This window comes from Copadichromis virginalis, linkage group LG7 (assembly GCF_057382275.1).
Source record: "Copadichromis virginalis isolate Kocher_CV1m ecotype Utaka linkage group LG7, C_Virginalis_male_GT1.1, whole genome shotgun sequence".
NCBI lineage: Eukaryota > Metazoa > Chordata > Actinopteri > Cichliformes > Cichlidae > Copadichromis > Copadichromis virginalis.
The window spans coordinates 51643254-51665092 of NC_140624.1; the positions used below are offsets into that span (position 1 = coordinate 51643254).

At 39.4% G+C, this 21839-nt stretch overlaps 2 protein-coding genes across 3 annotated transcripts; one reads left to right on the top strand and one right to left on the bottom strand.

The window, feature by feature from the left end:
* Positions 1–15931, bottom strand: lrrc8aa (leucine rich repeat containing 8 VRAC subunit Aa). Of its 2 annotated transcripts, XM_085464089.1 has the most exons (4): positions 15767–15931; positions 9749–9784; positions 6851–8975; positions 1–4632 (listed from the first exon to the last, which is right to left on the bottom strand). In XM_085464089.1, exons 3-4 carry the CDS (start codon positions 8963–8965, stop codon positions 4357–4359), a joined length of 2391 nt encoding a protein of 796 aa, XP_085320215.1. In that variant the 5' UTR covers positions 8966–8975; positions 9749–9784; positions 15767–15931; the 3' UTR covers positions 1–4356. The 2 variants fall into 2 exon arrangements, with proteins under 2 accessions (XP_085320215.1, XP_085320214.1); XM_085464088.1 differs by lacking the exon at positions 9749–9784.
* A 3846-nt stretch (positions 15932–19777) lies between these two features.
* Positions 19778–21647, top strand: dnlz (DNL-type zinc finger). Its single transcript, XM_085465242.1, has 3 exons — positions 19778–20206; positions 20297–20436; positions 21414–21647. Exons 1-3 carry the CDS (start codon positions 19886–19888, stop codon positions 21565–21567), a joined length of 615 nt encoding a protein of 204 aa, XP_085321368.1. The 5' UTR covers positions 19778–19885; the 3' UTR covers positions 21568–21647.
* The last annotated feature ends 192 nt before the right edge of the window (positions 21648–21839 follow it).

The following is a 21839-nucleotide window of genomic DNA, read 5'->3' on the forward strand; positions in this document are numbered from 1 at the left end:
TCAAGAAACAGAATTTTAACTTTATTTTATTTTCATATATTGTAATGGTACAAAAGGAGAGCCTGAACATTAGGCAAAGTTCAGTTGTCCATTGTTACAGACGTCCCACTTAAAAAGCCAGTGTTCAGTCCACTTGGCAACAATTAGTAAAAGGCCTTGTGATACAGACAGTGCTGAGTGAAACAAGTCCGTCCATCCAACTTTTAGTTTACATTTAACGTGATCGCTGCTTAGGTTTAAAAGCGTTCCTTCCAGTATCAACGCACACATGGTTTCAAATGAAATGGATGGAAATGAACCGTTTTCCCTGATCCACAGGCATCAGAATACAGAGATGAATTGTACAGAGCAAATACAATCATGATTTATGTTCCATACACAGGCAGAAATATAATGCAACCACGGCAGTTTAAGAAAAATCTAGGGCGATGAAAAGGAAATGAAACTGTCTGGAAATGTACAATCTTGGGAAATATTAACAGATGATATACTGATGTACACAATGCCCACACTGGAGGGTGAGCTCACCTCCATTTACAGTAAGTCAAGATTGTCGAGTCGTTTCTGCTCAGTTGTGAAGTCCTGTTTTGTTTATTCAAAAACAGCAGTGTCCAAAGGGAAACCAGCAGCAATATGAATGATGATTATGAGCAAGAATAAACTGACCAGTCACGCTGCTTCACACAAACATTGCTTAAGTGATACATAATTTAGAAACACACAAAAGGAATTGGGAAAAGCTGGAAAATAACAAAAAAGAAGAAGAACAAAAACAAGAAAAGCTTTTATACGCACTGACTTAATGTGTTTGGGTGAAAATGAGCTGAGACTATATCTGAAACTGCTAGAGTTTTCTTGTAACCAAGGAGCACGTATGAGTCATCAAAACTTCCTCCTTTTGGTTTCGTGGGAATGTCTGACTGACCTTTTCCTCGGACCTTCACCTGATTCACTAACAGAAAAGGGAGTGGGCTGAAAATTAGACGCATGACTCAGAGGGACATGACGGTGAAGGACTGTAGAGCCGAGTCACAGCTCAAAGGACAGAACAAAAATGACCAAGGCAACTCGTCACCATAATATTTGTGCGTATGTGTCCAAACATACGCACGCAAAACAAACAAACTCCCAGATAAAAACATATTCATGAGAATTTTGACAAAGTAGTGTGAGAGAGTGTGAATGAGCACCATCCATCTTCGCGAGTTATACTGACTATACAGGCTCTACTAGGAAATAATTTAGGTTTTTATATATGTCTGAACTCCCAGAACTAATGATGTGACCCACATGTTAAGGCTAAAATTTTATAACAAAAAATGTGCGTACAGTTGTTATCCTTGGGCTCAAATCAAGCAACCAGGGCTTTGTAAATCTAAAGTCTGCCATTAAAACACAACAATATTATTGCCCGATATTAGCTAATCGCCAATGTATCGGTATTGGCATTTACAACAGTGTTGCTGATAAATGAAAACTTTAAAAAAAGAAGAGACAGGAGAAACATCCTTCAACCATGTCATGAGTGTTGATGTTGCATAGATTGTCCACCGGAGGGCAGTCTGCAACTTCCCTTTCATCAACGCGTGTTTGGAACGACGCAAACACAACAGCCGCCTGATCCCAGCAGAGCGGAGGTGAATAAATAACGACGCATAAAATACATCAGGAGAATTTGTTTATGTTTAGTGCGTTTGAAAGAGAAAAGAAAAATATTGGAGTATTGGCTTTTTAAGTCACCAAATATCGGTATTAATATCAGCCGGGCCCTGTCTGCCATTAGTACCACTGTACACTGCTTAAGTGCTGTGTGCAAACGGAAAGCTTTACAGACAACCTAAAGTTGACTAAGGCCAGTTATTAGTGCTTTGAAAGTGACACTTTCCTGGAATAAAAACCTTAATTAGCAATAACAGGAACGCTACGTATTGGCAACAATGAAGAACAACATGATACATTGTTTTTAAAAAATAATAACAATCAATAATCAGACTAGATGGGCTAACTCAGAGTAAACTGCCAGTTATAGCCCAACATCATACACATTTCTATGTTACTATATTATTTACTTGCCTATTTTTGCGGATTGATTGGCAGGCCGGCAGGCCAACAGTCCCTATCCGCATACTTGGCACTGCTCACGTTTATCCCGCAGTATGCAAGCAATTCAATTTAAGCATTCAATCCTTTCCAGGAAAGCTGAGATTTCCTGTGGATGAATCTGTTTCTCTGGCATTATTGCCTTTTTGCTTCCATCTGCAATATCTGTTGCAATGTTAGCACTAGTTGCTCGTAAGCTCACATAAAGCTAAAGCTCCTATTTGTGCCTTTTAATACTGCATGGGAGCGCTTTACTAGTTCCCCCTACAAGGACATTTGGATTCAGTCAAGGCCTCAGTAAACAAAATATACCGTGAACAAAGGTATAATTGTATCATTAGAGTTAACCTTCCTTTAAAAAGCTTGAATCAAAAGAGAAAAACAGCAGGTAGGAAGAATACGGTACACATGAAACAAACACATTAAATATTTCAGCTATACATTTTACAGCACAAGAAATAAAAAACGAGCCAAGATTGTGATGTTTGCAATCATTCCTGGGGTATAAAGCTTGTAAAATCTAAGGCCATATTAGCTGCAAGAGATGCTTGGCTGGGGTGAACATGGCAGAATTAGTCCAAATGATGCTATTAAATCCAAAGGCCTTAATAAGGAAAGTGTTTCAAGCAAACCACGCATGTTACATTAATTTGGTCCATAGATGGTGGGAATCACATATTGCATGTTCGTTTTCTCTCTCCCTCTCTCTGCAAATGTTTCCCTTCTGTTGTCTGATCTAAATGTTTCTCCACTCTTCCATTTCCTGTTTGTCCTCATCTGTCACTTAGATAAACAGATTACATATAAGTGTCTGCTTTTGAAGCTTGACTCAACTCTTCTCAAACAGGAAGTATCTAAACTTTCCATTATCACATCTGAAGTTCATTTCCTTTGGGAGTCCCACACATGTAAAGCTTGACTAAAGCTTCATAAATCATATGGCGCATTAAAAAAAAGGAATAAAGAAAAGAAGTACCTTCATTCTTGTTCATTTTTTAAGTGTATTATCTACTCGATGTGTGATTAGCAGTATCTATGCTCCATATATTTTAACTAAAAAACCCAAAACAAAACAAAACCAAAAGAAATCCGCTGTGACTTGTAATGCAAGGACAGCTAACCTCACATAATTACATGTAATTACAACATAGCAAAGAAAATAACAATAATATGGGTATAGCTTTGACAATTTCTTTTTAAAATAAATGCAAAACCAAAACTACACGTCTATTGTGCATAACATTGCATTCCAATATTCACAATAAAACAGCCCTTCTCACAGGCCCAAACATAATGCTAATGTATGGTACAATTTAAAAGTACACCAAAATAAATTCTTGGCCTTTTCCCAACACATTACAAGGTGTCATATTAAATCTGATAAAGTAACACACTCAAAAAAAAGTATAATGCTCGTTGAAACAGAAAGATTCAAAGAAAGAAGATGGATTTGTCCCATGCAGTTAACAAACAGCCTGCCTCACAGACTGATGTTATAGTTTAACAACTGCAGGGTATTTAGACATTGAACTGTAGAGTGTGTTCCCATTTGTTTCCACTGAATATTTGACAGCTTTGTTTCTTTGAAGTTCATCTTCTGAGCTAAGGCCTAAGCTGTGAGATCACCCGTGAGATGATTTGCTAATCTTCATCAAGTCATTTTGTCTACGTAAAAAAAATGCCTCAGAGTAAGTCGAGCATAAAGAAAGCCAGAAGGAAAAACAACACGGCGAAGCTTCATGCCTCAACACATCGGCTATCAGTTGCGCTGTCATTTGTTCGATTACATCTGCTAGCACAGTGAGGCACGCTGCACCTCATCTGCAGATATAACTGTATAAAACTCAAAGGTGATTTTCAGTCTCGAGGCCAGAGAACGTCAGGCTAACACTCTTCTGTGCATATTTCCTGTTGATAGTAAAGTAGTGATAATCAGCACATTTAGATCATTGGCAAGGTTGAATCGTGCAAGTTTAAATAAACGGGTTTGCTTTGGACAGTTCCTATTGTGGCATGCATACTCAACATCACCTGGATGAAACACTGAAAGGCCACAATACCAAACCACCTTTCATCGCCAAGCTAGGTTATGAGATTATTCCACTGGCAGGCATGAGACAATTCCAAAAGCCATCACTTTCCTGTGCCTGTTGGGCCAGAACTGCTGCATCTCCTTCAAAGTTTCACAAAATTTCATTGCTTCTTCATTCCTCTGATCAAACTTCTCTCCTCTGCAGCTGTCCACAGTGGTTCGGCTCAGGCTTGTTCCTTATCGGCCCTCCACAGCTGCTCTTTCACTTCTGAGGGAAGCGTGTTGAACAGGTCCTCCTCCACCACCAGGCTGCTCTTCTTCAACAGTCGGCACTCGCCGAGCTCCACCGGAAGACACTCCAGACGGTTCCCTCGCAGCTCCAGCTGAGTCAGCCCGGTCAGTTCCCCAAAACGTGACGGTAGAGTCTGCAAGCAGTTGTTCCCCAGATTCAGAGTACGAAGTTTCTTACACTGGAACAGCTCTGGGGGCAACGTCTCAATCTGAAATGGAGAGGAAAGGAGGAGGTTGCAGTTACCCTGGCCTGCTGAGGCAGTTACTAAGCAAAACATGTTTCACATAATAAGCAGCTCAGTTGTAGATCACATTAATTTCAGATGCTAACCAATTAAAACTACGACAAACAGGCAGGATCACAGGAACAAAATCAAAACTAGGTTAAATCTAGGCCTGCAGTTATATATGGGTGAACACGGTGCAGGCCAGTATCGACTTTGGTGACTGCTATGAGCAGATCCAACATTTACTATAGCAACTTAAAGACGGTTAATAACGAGATAAAAGACTTTTAAACAGCTGGGTTATTTTAATTATGATAACCATAAAATAAAGCATCTGTATTGGCGACAGACAAGCAATCTCTTGCTGCCACCTCCAAAACAGCATTGAGTTAAATGTGACTTGATTGGTTCAAATGTTTTGCCAGGTTTGGTTAATTTCAGCTGTTCTTGGATGCCGGCTCTGAGAGTTGAGTATCACACCAGTAAACAGAATCTAGGCATCATTTTAGATTACTTGTAAACTTTTGTTAAAGCCTTATTACACAATTCTACTAAATATAACTACTGTGTGCATTTTTAACCAGCTTAGTTTAGGTAGCTGGAGTGCTAGCTATTAACAAAGAAATTTTTCCTATTACTCAGGATCAACCGAGCAGAGCACAGCTGATGTTTAGACAGCTGATGTTTTATTCAAATCTTACCCTGATACTACATTCATGTGTTTGACCAATCAATGTATGCAACCAGGTCTTTCGAAGCTTAGCTAAAAAAAACATTCCCACGTCCCATGGGTTTTGCACTCAACAATAAAGCTACGGGTTGACAGAACAATTTTACATCTAATTACGAATTTTACGCAGGATGCCCTTCCTGACACCACCCCATAAAGAGGCTAGTCTCCATTCTGAATTGACCCAGCGATTTACACTATGGAGCAAACACCCAATACTACGTAAAACTGGAATTTAATCTGACTCAAATGTGATATTTAGAACAATAAAATAACAGTGGGTTTGCGATGTAACCACCAGAACGTGATACAGGCAAAGAATTTCACAATTTGTGCATGTCTGCTAAAGACTTAAAGGTTTGAACAAATTTAGGACTTGAGTTTACTTTGTGTACCATGAACCTCTGTTTGAAAACAACAATGCAGTCACACTCTGTTAAAAACTTCTAAACATTAAAAACCTTTTTTTTTATTTGGATAGATAATGTGCTGGAAGTTTAAAGAGGATTTTAAGGAAAAGAGGCCCCGAGAGCCCAAAACATCAAAAGGACCCCATTTAATGGAGCTATTTGTAGCCGCACACAAACCTGCTGGAAGCTATTTTCAGCATGCAAGCGCAGTAGAAAGTCTAGTAAAACAGCAGTAATAATAACCTTTACTGAAAAACACATGATGCTGTATGCATGCTCAGTGTTCAAAACAGTATTATCAGGAGAATTCACCAAGTGTTTCTTTAAATTCTCACAGTAAACAAATGTGAATGAAATGCCCCAAAGCAAATAACTGAGTTAAAGCTTAAATGATCTCCTTCATCAGAAACCACAGGCTTCAATCCAACTGTGAATTTTTAGCATGATTGAACATGTTAATGAAAAATAACCAAGTTTATGATAATCTGCCACCTTAACACAGTGAGGGAGGCTAGTTTTGTGGAGAAAAGCGACACATTATACAAATAATACCATACACACTTTGTAATAAATACATAGCAATGACACATTTTGGTCCGCTTGGAGTTCACTTGGATTTTTTTGTGTGTGAAAAGAAGCCAAACCACAGGAAAAAGCTACAAGTTTACAAATTCATCAACTAATTTAGACCAGCGTAAACAAACTATAAAAGCGCCCTTAGACAAAGACTTGGACAGCTGTCAATATACCTGGGTGGTCCACCTAAGTAAAGTCTTTGTATGGGAAGCACTACAGTCCTACTGTTATCTTCAAAGGCATAATTCTACACCAAGAACATGTAGATATTTATAATGGCTGACCTCCGTCAACAACTTATCGGGTTTTTAAGCGAACCTTACTGACATCTATGAGAAAGATAAAGGGGTGGAAACATGACTGCAGAATGAGAGAACTTGATAACTTTTACTACACTTTGAATCACCTTGTTGTTGAATTGTGCTATACAAATAAACTTGCCTTGCCTTACAATGAATAATTTAAGAAATTCTTCGCTACTCACCCTGTTTGCTGTCACTGCAAAATACTGCAGGTTCTGGAGGAAGCCCACATCTGGGTGGATGCTGGTCAGATTGTTGTGGCTCAGGTCTAAGAAGCGCAACTTGCGGCAGAAGAAAAGCTGGCTGGGGATCCTCTCTATCTTGTTCCTATTCAAATAGAGCCTTTCCAGGTTGGTGAGTGTTCCGATCTGAATGGGGATATAGGCAATCTGGTTGTACCACAACTTCAGGCAGACGAGGCGGTGCAGGTGCTGGAAGCTGATGATCTCCTCTATCGTCTTCAGATTGTTGTCCTTCAGGTCGATTTCCTGCAGGTTGTGCAAGCTAAAGATGGAGTGCGGAATACGTTCGAGATCGCAACGAATGAGCTCCAGCTCAGTCAGGTTGACCATTTTCTTCAGGCTGTTGAGCACCATTAGTTTGGTGCCCTCATTGTTGATGGAGAGCTTCTGAAGGTGCACACCCACATCCGTTACCACCTGGGGAAGCTTAGTGAGGTTGCTCTTAAGCCGTAGCACTTTGAGACTTTTGAGCTCTCGGAGCCCATCGATGACAATGTAACGATTATTCTCAGCACTCAGGTTCCCGGTTAAATGCAGCTCTCTGAGATTCTTCAGGCTGTAGATCCACAATGGGATCTCCTTGATATCAGTGAACTTAATGTGGAGGGACTTCAGATTCTCTCTTAGAAAGGCCAGAGCTGGAGCCTCAATTTTAGCCGGGGTGTGATAGAGCCACATTTCTTTTAGGTTGGAAAGCTGGGCGATGATTGGAGGGATAGTAACATCTGGAATAAGTTCCAGCTTGAGCACCTCTAGTTCAATCAGATCAAACACCGTGTCTGGAATCCCGCTGAGCATGAAGAGGTGCAGCTCCAGCTTCTCCTGGGAGTTCTTGGTGATACGCTGCCGTAGCTTCTCCAGTGTCCACTCATTGTTCAGGTTGAGTTGCCTCAGCTTGTTTTCACTCACCTCTGACAGAAACACAGCGAAGCGCTTGGAGTAAAGAGGGTCATACTGATCTATCATGTGCAGCATGAAGGCAAAGTCGTTCTTTACATCTGGGATGTCACTGTAACTGCTTTCCTCGCGGATTGCTTCAAAGGAGTATCGTTTCAGGGAGCGGCTGAGCATCCAACAAAGAGTGTACATGCAGATGAGTCCATAAACCACCACCAGGGAGATGTAGAAACAGGCCAAAATCCTGAAAAGAGTTGCTAACGGATGGGCGCAATGGAACGAGCTGTACCCGGTTAGATTCTGAATATTCTCTGTGCACAGCACATTGAAGCTGATGTGTTTTACATAGTGGGCTGTGTAGCCAAATATCAGTATAAACTTTATTACCTTGATAATGGTCTGACGTATGTAAAGGCGGTACACTATATCACCCTCCTCTACATGTATTCTGAACTTTTTAACCTTTTCAAAAAGGGCCTTGGCCTGCTCCCCTTCCTTTTTATCTAAAACTCCAGTTTCAGAGCGATCAACAATTCCTTGTTCAATTCTGGTCTTTGTTCGTTGGAGCATGGGCACACTGGCCTCAACATCCTCGCTCACGCTTGAGGCCTTCTTGTCCATCGAACCGTTCATTTTCCCCACAGGCTTGGGGTCGCTCTCCTCCACCACGGTCTCAGACAAAGCTCTCGTTGTCCACGGGGAGTCGAAGCACTTGAGGAGGATGGAGACAAAATGCTCCACTTTAGAACTCGTGCGGGGGAACTTAAACCAGAAGTTGCTGCAGGCCAGGAAGATTAGAGTGTGGAGTAGCACCAGATAGGGGAAATATTTGGCAAACCAGTGTAGTTTTTTCTCATAGCAGACTGCGTCTACATAGTTATACTGATGTCGGTCAAGGTCATACTGTATGCCTTTGGGTTCCGGTGCGTAGTGGGTGGTCAGATTCGGCATGGGCATGACTTCGCACGAGTCATTAACGACCCACTTGCAAGGCAAGCAGATCATCTTGTCCTGTGTGACCTGCAGCGTCCCGCCGAACACCGCAATCATCAGCATGACGATTGAGATGTAGTCTGTGAAAACGTCCCACCATGGCTTCAGGATGCGGTACGCTGGCTGGGTGTCAGCAAAGTATCGGAGCTCTGTGACGGGAATCATGATGGTTTATCTAAAAAAGCAGAGACAACAGAGGATTAGTTCATGACATGTTAGGTTAAACTGTGTTTTGAAAACCTTAATGCTTTGGGGCAAAACTTTGTATAAATTACACTCAAAATATTATTCCTGCCTGTTGGCAGCTGACTGTGGCAGCTGGTTGTGAATATTTTAAGCTTTTTCCTTATGAAATCCAGTTGAATAGCTGTTTTTCTTTGATAGCTTCTATGCCAGTTTCTGGGATTAAGCCAACCATTGTTTTCATTAGGAATTAATCCTCTAATTATTTCGTCATTCATTATTTCTAAAATGCCATGAAATAGTGAAGAATGTCCACTATGGTTTCCTGAAAGAATACATTTACAAATTACACTCCAAAACTATGACACAGTCAATTTACAAATACATAAACCAGAGAGAGTCTGATGGTGCACTGGAGAAGCAAATGTTTGGATGTCTTGTTTTTTTGCATGAAATATGATTCAAATTATTAAACCATCTATACAGTGAAAACCCATATTCCCAACAGCAATCAAACATATTTGCCACAATGTGTCTTGGAGAATATCACAGCACTGAAAATAGTACTAAATGGATACCATAATAGCATCACCATTTCATATAGCAGGATAAACACAATCCTTTCATTTTACACTGCACAATTGGAAGGAAGCTTGCTTTAGTCTTGCCTTCTTGCTCTTATGTTATGTCAATATTGATGTGAATATTTTAAAAAGTCAGACAGCAAATTAATAAATGCCACACACACAAATAGCACTAACTTACAATTTGCCTTTTATCCTGATGTAGCCCAACACGCACCTATGAGCAAAGAAGTGGAGGTTACCAGACTAGAAACACACAAAACACGATAGTTCTGATAGCTATTTGTCCTACAACTAAACAAAAGATCCTCTGAGCATCTTGCATGGGACACAGCACATTGCAGAGGCAATAGCAGCACAGACCCCGAAGCAGGCATGTTCATACAGACTCGGTGTCTCCACCTGTACTGTTACGTAGCCCTTTCTCAGAATGAATACGTTTTAACATGTTACTCCTTACAGAAAGGGCCACGAAGGAATGTATTCTCCCAAGAAGCTATGTAAAATCCTGCAAAACCAACAAATTTCCTGATTGTTTTCCCCCAAAAAGTGAACAATCCAAACAAGCAGGAATACTTAAATTAAAATCAAGAAAAACAACTTGAAAATGGATGCTAAACCCATTACTGAACACAAAGCTGCTGCTGGTCCCACGAAAACACAAATCCCCCAAAGTGAAAAACTCCTGTGTGTAAAAACCACAATCAGGCATCTTTTTCAAACAGTAAATAACAATAGACTGAACAATAAAAAAATAGAGCAGTCAAAGCAGCTTTTTTTCACAATTCAAGATGTTTTAAAGGATCATATTAGCCCAAGTATAACCTCCTACACAGAAATACAGTTTCATGTGGACACAAATCTGATAGTAGAAGAAGAAACAAATCAACTGTAATAGTACTACTTATTTTTCTTCTTATAACAGTAAGGAAGAATCAAAAACAACAAAAACTGCATCTCCCTGTTTGTTCAACCACCCCCTACCTTATGAAAGAAGATAGCTGCGCAAGTCCTCACAAAAACGCATTGTTTTTTATCCAGTTCAAACCAGAATGGCAGCGGAGTCGCTGTTGGCCTCCTTCGTTAGGCTTCTGCTTTGCTTTAACACAGAAATTACAGCACACTGAGACCCCAACAGCTGCCACAATACCCTTAACTGTAACCAGTCAGATGGTGTTATTCCACAACAGGCTATCTTTGACTCCAATGCAGTGTACACTTCCCTGTACCACAACAGATTCATGACAAACCCAAAAGCATTTGACATGCTCAACTTTAAAATGTGACAGATGGAAATTCTGGTTTTGCAATACAGTGAAACTGCTGCATATTTTCACTTTCGTGTCTTGAAGTCATTGGTGTGTCGCTTAGATCACAAGTTTGCCACAATAAGCTCATATAAACTCCAAGTTCCATGTAACATAAACTAATTGCCAAGATCTTCCAAGAATTTCACACCAGGCTCTGAAATAACCCTAACAATAATAATGGATGATCCGGTGAGGTCACAATGTACCACTAATATCTTTAATTCAAAAGAACATCCGAGGTTTGTTTCACTTCATCCTGGCACAGGAAAATAAACACCAGTCTGCAAGCAGCTTACCTTGAACCACACTACACTTCTCCAAAATCATCCCTCTAATAATTTCAACCAAGGACTTCTCTGAGGAACTAAGGACTTCCTGTCACTATCCCTGGTGTAAAATAAAAAAGGTCAAGACAGGATAATATAGTGACTGTGTTCTTTCTTGTTTGCTATGTTACCGCAGTACATTTCTCCTGATTTTCTTTCTCAAACAGAGATGCCTTTGTGCAGGCGAAGTGCAGGTGAACCTGACCACCGAAACAGCCAGTGTATTACAGAGCCAGAAATAATTTCCCTCAAGGACACTAGTGTCCATTTGGTTTGTCACAAAAACAAATGGACATGCCTCTTTTGCAGTATATAATGGACTTTCCTTTAAAATAACCCCGAGCAACCCCAAGTAGCTTTAAGTGATATCTGACAGCTAATCTCCAAAAACTAAATGAACTCCAGTGAGGGGAAAAAAAACCCTTCCTGTGGGGCTTAAACTCAAAATCCCACAGGAATAAGTCGCAGGTTCGTATGGGTGCCACTCCCTACTGCTCCTTAGTATAGATTTTTGGTGGTAGGCATACTTTAATACCAACAACTTTCCAAAGACCTTAAAAAAATAAAGGACTGAAGGACTTTCTAAGGACTTAAGGTCATCATCAATGTACACATGCAGGACAAGAGTGTGCGTAGTGCAAAGATCAGAGCACAGCATGTAATCGTGAAAGAGATGAGAAAAACCCCAAAATGATAACAAAATAAAAAGAAAAGGAAAAAGAAAAACGTGCTATAATCTTTGTTATGTGTCCATGATGAGAAAACACTGAACAAGATGGTGTTAACGATGGACAGCATGTCTCCAATGTGATTTGAACCCCACTGAATGTGCACATGACACCTTTGGGAGAAACTTTTAGTAGACAGAAGAGACAAAGTTGAACTTGTTGGCAAAGATAAACAACATACTTTGAGGGAAAAGGGCACTCTATACTAAGGCTAAAAGCTCAACTCAACTAGGCTGGATATTTAAAAGCTGATATGATTTTTGAATATTCAAATAGTAATTAAAAAATGAGATACTTTATGCCTTAATAATTCCTTGGTTTTTTTTACTGGCATTTGCAAGGATATAATACACTACTATCACCCAAAAGGGATGGTAATGCACATGCAAAGCCAAATACAGTGAGAGCTGTCAAAAACCTTCAAATAGAACTTAAAAAATAATGCAGCAAAGCTAGCATATCACAAGTCTGCCACAACTATACAACAGTCATCAGAGAGGAGTATGTTGGAAGGATGTCTTTGTAGAATATTATATTTGATTAGAAATGCCTGTTAATCCAAACCTTGAAGCAGGGTGGAGGTAGCATTATGGGTTGGAGCTGTTTTACAAGTTCAGAAGACTTTCCAATCGAAAACACTGAATTTAATTTTTGTGTTTAATTCAGCAGTCTACGAGCAGAAGATTTTGAAAGGCTGGGTCATACAACAGGACACTGATTCAAAACATATAAAAAAAATACAGATAAGCCCATGTCTCAAGCCACCACGAATTTCTTTAAATGTTGCTTCCAAGGAGCCAGACTTTATTGTAACTGTTTAAAGTGGTTATGAGCAACAATTCTCCAGGCTTTCTGAATGTTTTTCAAAACCTTTTTCTTAACTAACTGGCTGCTTTTTGATTGATTGAGTATCTGAGTATTTTTAGAGAAATTATTTTCATTTATTTGTTTATTTACTTCACTTAACACTGACAAGCATAAACAAGACACCTAACTCAAGGGATGAACGAGTGTTGTGTCTTAGCAACAAACTCATTTTAAATTGCATCTTTCGACAGTTCGTTACTATTTTTGCTCCAAGTTGATTGCCAAATAGCCATTAGCTAAAAACTTGGCATACGTCAGCATGAAGAAATTGCACAAGTGGAGGACAAAAGAAGAAGTTTCAGGCATAAAAATAATTTTGCAGTATACGAAAATGAAAAAAAAAAATGCAGCAAAGAAGCCATTTTTAAGGAAGGGAAACAGGGAGAAAAAGCTGAGGTAGATATGAGCTCAGCTAAAAATCAGCGACAGCTGGTCTTATAGAGTGATGAATTTGAAGCTTTGGGGTCAAAGTGTCATAGGAGGAGGTCAGGAGAGAGGTACAACTGGGAGTATGTACAGCCAAAACACGGTGGAGGCTCAGTCATGGTTTGGGGTTGCATTTCAACAAGGGGTGTTGGGAATCTTATCAAAACTAATGGAATTATGAAAGCACAAAAGTGCCCCTAGATTTTGATCCACGATGCAATACCAGCAAACATCCTAGAAGAGCTTTGCATGTAATTCCAGAAGAACTATTCCTGAAGACTACCCATAGAAATTACAAGAAAGCTACCTGTGAGATATCAGGTAGTGTTGAAGAACAAAGGTAGACATACCTTTGTTAGAAGGGGTGGCTTCTAAGATCATTAGAAGCCACCCCTAAAGAAATGAGGTGTGGTACAACACTTGCACAGTAATGACATCTCACTCATGACTGTGTCTTTCCAGTTAAGATTATGACGGCCTATTAGCGTAACTTAGCAGAAGACCACATCACAACTAATTAATTCTGGTTAATTTCTTGCAACTGTACACATGTGGACAGAAAGATGGACAGATACCAGTGCTGCCAGCACTTATTGCAGGCAGGAAGTTTTATTACATTCACTTAGATTGATACACGCTATAAACTCCTCTGTGTTTGAAACATCTCTCAATATTCCCTTGGCAACTACTTCACAAATTTCCATTTAAGTGCCGCAAACATTTATAGGACCTCCAAAGCAACAGAGAGCATCACTTTACTAACGTCTTCTACGCCCTGTTATCACGTACCATACAGCAGAGATGACTAAGGAACAGCGTGTTTTGGATCCCTTCATCAGTTCACAGTTGTTGAAAGTATTACACCCAGATCTCAGGGTTGTGTCAACAGCATCCAGTCCAGGCTTGTTGCTCCAAATGTGCTGGAGTTGAATATCAATTTTAAGCGACAAAAATCAGCTTTTTTCCACCATATTTTGACACTGTGTGGTACAAATAATGTATCATTTGAAGATAATGAGGTGAGAAATCATATATGAAAAGACTAAATGGTAAATGGCCTGTATTTGTATAGCGCTTTCCTAGTCCTTAAGGACCCCAAAGCGCTTTACACACTCAGTCATCCACCCATTCACACACTGGTGATAGCAAGCTACATTGTAGCCACAGCTGCCCTGGGGCGCACTGACAGAGGCGAGGCTGCCACCGGGCCCTCTGACCACAACCAGTAGGCAACGGGTGAAGCATCTTGCCCAAGGACACAACGACCGAGACTGTCCAAGTCAGGGCTCGAACCTTCCGATTACAAGGCGAACTCCCAACTCTTGAGCCACGATTGCTCCGACTAATCCTACCTTGGTCTGATTCTAGCTTTTCAAAGGAGGATCCTTGCACTTAACAATTTTTCCAGCACTTCCCAGCACTATGTGGCAATAACTACATAACTATGTGATCTGGATCCAGCAAGTCAAAGACATTGATTAGTTTCCCGTTATTATTTTTCCATTTTAGCTAATACTTAGTAAATCCTGATAAAAGTCTACATAAGGCTGTTAGGGGGCAGTTGAGTTGCTAGTCTACATCAGCACTACATATCAGCAGTGACAGTGTTTTCTAAAGCCACAATCCACTCACACTTTATAAAGAGGTCCTTGACCACAAAACTGTTGCCTAGAACGCGGAAAAGAAAATGAAAAGAAAAGAAATTCAGGCCAAAAACTTGAGATCGTTCTTCACAGCCCATTTGTACAAAGCAGAATTATCACAGCTTCCGATCTCAGCCCATCTGCCCAGCCCTGGGGCATCAAATCAAGGGATGGAGAGGACAAGGTCTAACAACTGCTGACTCACAAAGAATGTACACCAGTGATGTCATGCTCTCACACATGTTCACAGTAATGAGAGGTCTGAGACATAAACCGTTTAAAACTACTTTATAAAGACATATCCTGATCTTATAAATTAATCATTCTAACCATATTTGTGTGCCTAGCCTGCCAATGGCAATATTACTACAGCAATGCGATAAAATCATAAGAGCTCTTACATGTATTTTGTGACTCTGTAGTAATAAAAATGAGAAGAAGAACAGCTCCTTATGAACTTAATATCCGAGAAACATCGAGTTACAAAACAGAGCTCTCCTGTTTTCCACTGCATGCACATGCTTTGCGGCTGCTGATGGGAAAACTTCCGTGTTTTAATCTGCTGTTTATAGCTTCAGTGTTTTATCAGCAAAAAACTGTTTGCGCTAAAAATCCCAGAACACCTCGCCTGGCCTTTAGCTATGGACAAAAATGCATTTAAGCAGGACCGGGAATATTTCATTAGCTTAAAAAAAATCAATCCGAGGCGGTAACACAGTCGGATAAAATTACATGTAATCCAACCCCCCCAGAGCGACCTTTAGTTAGGTGGTCCTCTCCACAGCAAGAGTCAGCAGAGCAGGGACGGGAAACGATGTCTCATGTCGGTGCTCAGTTAGCAGTCTGCGGCAGCTAACTGGTTATATACCAAACACCCTGAAAAATAACAAAAGACCCACCTGTTTTGCTAAAGCTGGTGTCTCTCGCCTCCTCCGCACTCTGGTGAAACATTTCTCAAACAGGCTTCAGAAGCTGAGGCAGCTCGGACATCAGGCCGGAGCCCCGTTATGCTGCTACGGTAGAAGAAACCCGCAAGAAGGCTAGAGCGGTGCGGGACCGTCGGCTCCCACAAAGAGCTCTGTCCGAGCAGGGACGGGGGAAAGTACGAAATTATACAGTTTTTCAAAATAAAAGCACAACCCTCTCATCTCACTCTCGCTCTGTCTCTCTCACTTCTGTTTCCCCCTATTTTCTTTTAGCTTTCCTTTTTAAGTTTTATTAAATTAGATAAATAGGTTAGTTATATATCTACTCCCAGTCGGTCGCGGCAGATGGCTGCCCCTTCTGAGACTGTTTCTGCTGGAGGTTTCTTCCTGTCAAAAGGTTTCTTCCCACACTTACCTTACAGTATAAAGTCTGTGAGACAAATGTTGTGATTTGGGGTTATATAAATAAAATTGAATTGAATTGAATAGAATAGAAATAAAATTAAATACAACGGAATTGAACTGAACTGAACTACAGCCCTCTTTAAACTTAAGTGGGCCAGTGAAAGTCTGCATTTCTGTAAGTGTAAAGAATTGTAATTACACACTTAACATATCTTAAGATAATAATAAAAAGTGCAATTCATCTTTTCGTTTTTCTACATGATAAAGAAGGGCTCCTTTGGTACATAAAAAAAACGCTGTCAGTCCATTTGTTTGGGCTTGTAAATTGTAGGAAATAAATGTGTAAAATTACACATTGCTCATTGGTCAGAATGTCCTGTAATTATAAAAGAGAAGGGTTTTGCTAATTGACAAACAAAACACAACTGTATAAGTTATAAATGTGTTAAAAAAAATGTAAACAGTGAAAAAATTCAAATCAATACTTTACGCGATCTAACCCCCCCTTTTTTTTTTTTTTTTTTTTTTTACATTTACAGTAACTTTAAGGGTTTAAAAATAGCAACAACAATAAAAAATCACACTCATCTTCATTCACCAGCAATTTCTTCTTTCGGCTCTTCCACAAATCTCTGCGGTGATTGCACGGTGGAACTGTGCATACATTTTTAATAACTACCCCACATACAGCATCTAATTTCATTGGTACACTTGCACATGAATTTATGGTAGTTTAGGTAGGTCATTCCAAAAATTTTAGATGAACTTGTCACATTTCTTCAATTTTTAAGCTGACTGGGCTGCTTGTGTCTGTTCATCCACATCCCAGATTGACTTTGGGGCACCTCAAGTCTAAATATTATCGGAAATGTGCTCAACCTCATTCCAAGCATTATATATTCACTTCAGAACAGATGCAAAAAGCCTTCAAATCAAACTTTAGATGGAACTGTTCCCACTGAATAATACATGTTTGCCTAAAGTGAGGGCTTATGAATAAGGTATGAATCCTCCCTGTAATGATCATTTGTGCAGAATATCATATAGTACAGTCCATAACATGTTAATAAACAAACAGCATTTAGAGATAATATATTTTAAGGTGTAAATACTTGCTGTGAAAAGGTATTTGCCCCCTTTCTGATTTGTTAGGGTTTGTTTTTTTTTTGCATATTTGTCAGGCTTATATTTCAGATCATCAAATAAATTTTAATATCAGACAAAGATAACTTGAGACAATACAAAATCCAATTTTTGAATGGCTTTGTATCCATTTCCAGACTGAAAATGACTTTCTCAGCTGCCCTTGAGTTTCTTTAGGTCGTGGCATAACGTGTTGGGTTTTGAGATTATTTAGCCTACTTCACTTTGTCAGACAATTACTATTAAGCGATTTTTTGATTCAACAGGTCTGGCAGTAATCAGGCCTAGGTGAAGTTAGTGAAACTGAACTTAGCTTGTGACAAATGTGACAAGTATGAAATAAGAAATTTTCACAGCACTAAAACCTTCTAGTTTAGAAATGTGTTTATTTAGTTCATCTGTATCACAAGTCATACAAGTGAGCCCTGTGCTTGCTCTGTCACAGTAACAAAGAACTATAACACCCAGAAACTGCACATGGACCCATCACAGAGACAGTGTGCCACAGAGTTCCACTTTTAAGACATCCATACCTTTCCCTTAACCCACACAGCTCAGTGCATTTGTCATTTGTGCTTATTGCCATTCAATTAACCTCCACAGGCCTGCAGCAGCCTTGGCCACAACCTACTGGAACATTGTAAAAGGTTTTGTTATACATTGTGTCCTTACCGCTTCAATTCCCACTAAAGCCTTGGGAAACAATGAGGTGATGAAAAGTGTCTGTGAACTACTCAGTTAATGCTAATAATATGATATATGATTCTGGATTTGTGAAACAATGGCCATCCCAGAGGTGCAAAATCTGAATCTGAGACATTCAAGACTGTATTGACCCTCATGTGAGTGACTCCACAGAAATGCCTGACCTCTCCAGATATTCAATGCAATTCAAACTTTATTTTTTCTGTCATAAATGAAAAACAACCTTTGCTGTGGAGGGCTTTGTGGTAGGTTTTTGGCAGGTTTAGCTCCTTAGCCAGAGAAGCTGAACTTTGTTAGAATTTCCTTCAGTGTATGCAAACAGAATTTGAACCTGCTAGGTGGTCCAGCTTGGGGTAGTTTGAATAAATAGACATCTGAGATGTTTATTATATAGTAATGCATCGTGCTCATGAAATCGGCAGCTACAGTAAAGCATACTAACACGGGACTAACACAGCAGGAAAAGAATCAGTATTTGTTTATACTGACTGATGAAGGTCTATCAGGAAGTAAGGTGTGGACATAGACCATATCACAAATTCATTGTGTTTCAGAAGTGTTACTTATATTTACAGCTCATTTCTGCAGGGCAACCTGCTTGTGACAAATAAAGCTTGATGATACTGATACTGATACTCATTTACAGCTGTTTAATGTTCAATGTTTTTAATGCATATGCATCTTAATATTTGATTATTTTAAACTAACATCTTGTTTATAGTAAATACTTCTTTATGTCTCCTCCTTGCAGGTTGAGGTGTGGATGTCCATATGTCCCAGTCTCACAATATGACCACAATATCTGTAGGACACCAACTGCTGGATTGAGTGATTATAATTCCGTGGTCAAAGGTCAAGGTCATTGTAAGCAAAAACTGCAACATGCTACATGAGCGTGGAAATGCATGTGTTTAAATGTTAAAGGTGGATGTGATGTAGTTACTAAAATCCATGTTTCTCAGGTTATCTTGGTTAAAGGAAAGAAGAGCTATTAAAGGCATTTATCAACAAATTGATATGATGAAAGAAAGAAAGATAGGAAAACTAAAATGTTCAGTTTATGTTTACATACTTGTTTACTATTGGACTGTTTGTCTGTGCTGCTGAATTGGCTATTTAAATCTTCATTTTATCAGAGAACACAATGTTGGATAGCTGTGGAGTTATTTTTCTGTCAAAAGTCAGAAATGAAATTATTTTCTCAAATTGATAGAAAAATAATTCCATAGATCACTTGTATCTTTAGTTTAACATTTTGGTTCAAATTCAATTAACGAAATTCTTGGGATATGTGAATTTTTTTGCTTAAAGATTTACAGAACTTCAAGTAAATGGTAGAGAAGATAAACTATAAAAATATGGAGTTATCCGTAATGGGGTTTATGGAAAGACAATAAAATAGACACGTTTCTTCCTGTTAAAGAGAAGTTTTTCCTTCCCACGGTCCTTAACGTAAAAAGGGCCTCGCTGTTGTGATTTGTTGATAAATAATAAAACTGAGTTAACTTGAACTGAATTAGCATAATAGTTACACAAAAATAACTGTAGATGACCAGGTTGTGAACATTGTTGTCAGCTTATTATTGTAAATAAAAAACAAAGAAACACACTAAACACATCTCAAACATAACTGAGATGTCTCCAAAAGAATTTCACGTTACGGCTTTCATTTAGAAATATGCTGGCCTTTGTAGGAAAAATAAATCATTTTATTCATTTTATTTTGAAAATGTAGGTGCGTGATGTCATCAGAGTGCGACAACATCCACGTTGATAAGTCATTAGCAATTTCATCTGCGACTGAAAAGGGACTTTTACCGTTTGAATACAGCCGTGAAAATGTTGTTTTTACAGAAGTGTCTGACACTCAGTTATTCTTCGAGCACTGCGCGAGCGGTCAGCCGCTCTCTTTGGTCTCACCGTAACCGTTCAGTTTTGCGCAGACTCTGTGCTGTGGCTCACTGTCCAACCACAGCCGGGACAGGCGGGACAGGGCTGCTCTCTTCACAGGACAACATAGGTTTTCGTCTTCTGTCACCCGCTTACAGGTGCACACCTCGTTTCGGTAGTTACCGAGGACTCTCAATTTCACGGAATGTCAGCAGTGAGGCATTGGGACAGATTCAGTCAACACACTATCACCTCGTTTACACGTGCAAGGTAGCGCACGCACACTGTGTTGAGGTAGTTTTTGTTTACTTTTTCTTTTAAAGTCATGTATATGACACGCAGACTGTGTCCTGTTCGCAGGTTTGCTCCACCAGATCCATGCAGAAGATCTCTAAGCTGGTTTACCACAAAGGTGTCGTCATAGTCACGTGTTCAGGATGCAAGAATCACCACATCATAGCCGATAACCTCAAATGGTTCACCGACTTGGAAGGGAAAAGGTTGGTAGTGCCGTGGACTCCTCACTGATTCAAAACAACATCCCGAGGGTGTATTGGGTCCTTTAATCTGGCAGTATTTGCGGTTCATGTGATTAGAGCGTCTGATCTAATAATAAAACAATGCTAAGCATCCCAGAATAATTTTGAAGCAGTCTTCTCTGCTGCAAGAAGGAGGGGATGATTTAACTTAGCCTTAAACATGAATTTCATTCTTGATGTTTTTTGCCCAACAGTGTACAGTACAAAGTCTCTGTAGGGTAATTTTAACGTTTTTAATATTAAGTTATTTTCTTGTGTGCAGTAAAGATTTTTTTTGGTACAGACAAATATATATAAGATTCCATACAAAGTGAGTGTAAAATAATAATTAAAAACAAATCAGTCGAAAAGATTTAGTTTTCTCCCTGGAGTGGCTCTGTTGTGTAGTGGTTAAATATTTTGCCTTACATGTATAAGATACTGGAAGACAGACAAACAGAGCCTCAGAGTGGCTCTGTTGGTGGAGGGAAGGGCATCCAGCACAAAATCTGTGCCAAATCAATGTGGATCCGTCCGCTGTAGGAACCACTTGAGAAGCATCCATCTACTAGTATCTACTATTCCTTGGAGTTACTGTATATAGAGCCAGTACCTGACAATCATTTGTCTGCCTGAAAAAGCACCATGAATCAGCATTAACTGCATGACTGTATCGCCTTATATTACTTTAGTGGTATGTATAAACACCAATATAATTGTAAAACTATTAGATTAACCTGGTGAGTTTATTAGTCAGTAATTAGTAATGTCTGATTTATTTATTTATTTTTTTACTTTTAATACCGACTCTTACGTGTTGTTTAACATAACAGCAACATCATAAAATATTATCTGCGACGTGTCTGAATCGCAGCAGGTAATTGATATCTCTGTTTCAGCCAACGACTGCTGCTGCAGTATATTTCAGTATAATTTTCAGTGTTGGTCTTTTGCTTCAGAAACATTGAGGAAATCCTCGCTGCCAAAGGAGAGACAGTGAAGAGGGTTGAAGGAGGTGCTGCTCTGGAGATAGTGATGGATCAGTCCACAGAAGACAAGCCACAGTGTGCTGAAGACACAGAGGAGTCTAGCAGTGATCCAGAAAAACGATAACGCTCTGCTTGTACTTTAATGTTTATACTGTAAAATTGCTATATTTAATTTATTAATAAAATCGCATTTTTTGAAATTTCTTTGATTTTTTCATCGTGCATTTTGATCATTTTAGTGTACATGATAAGCTTTCAAAAGAAGGTGCTGGAAGTATAAATCCAACAACTAACTGTAGTTGAAGCAAGAATAGTTTTTAATTAAATAATAAAATAACTATCTCGAACTGTATGTAATGTGTGTATAGGAAAACATCGAAGTTATTATTATTTTTG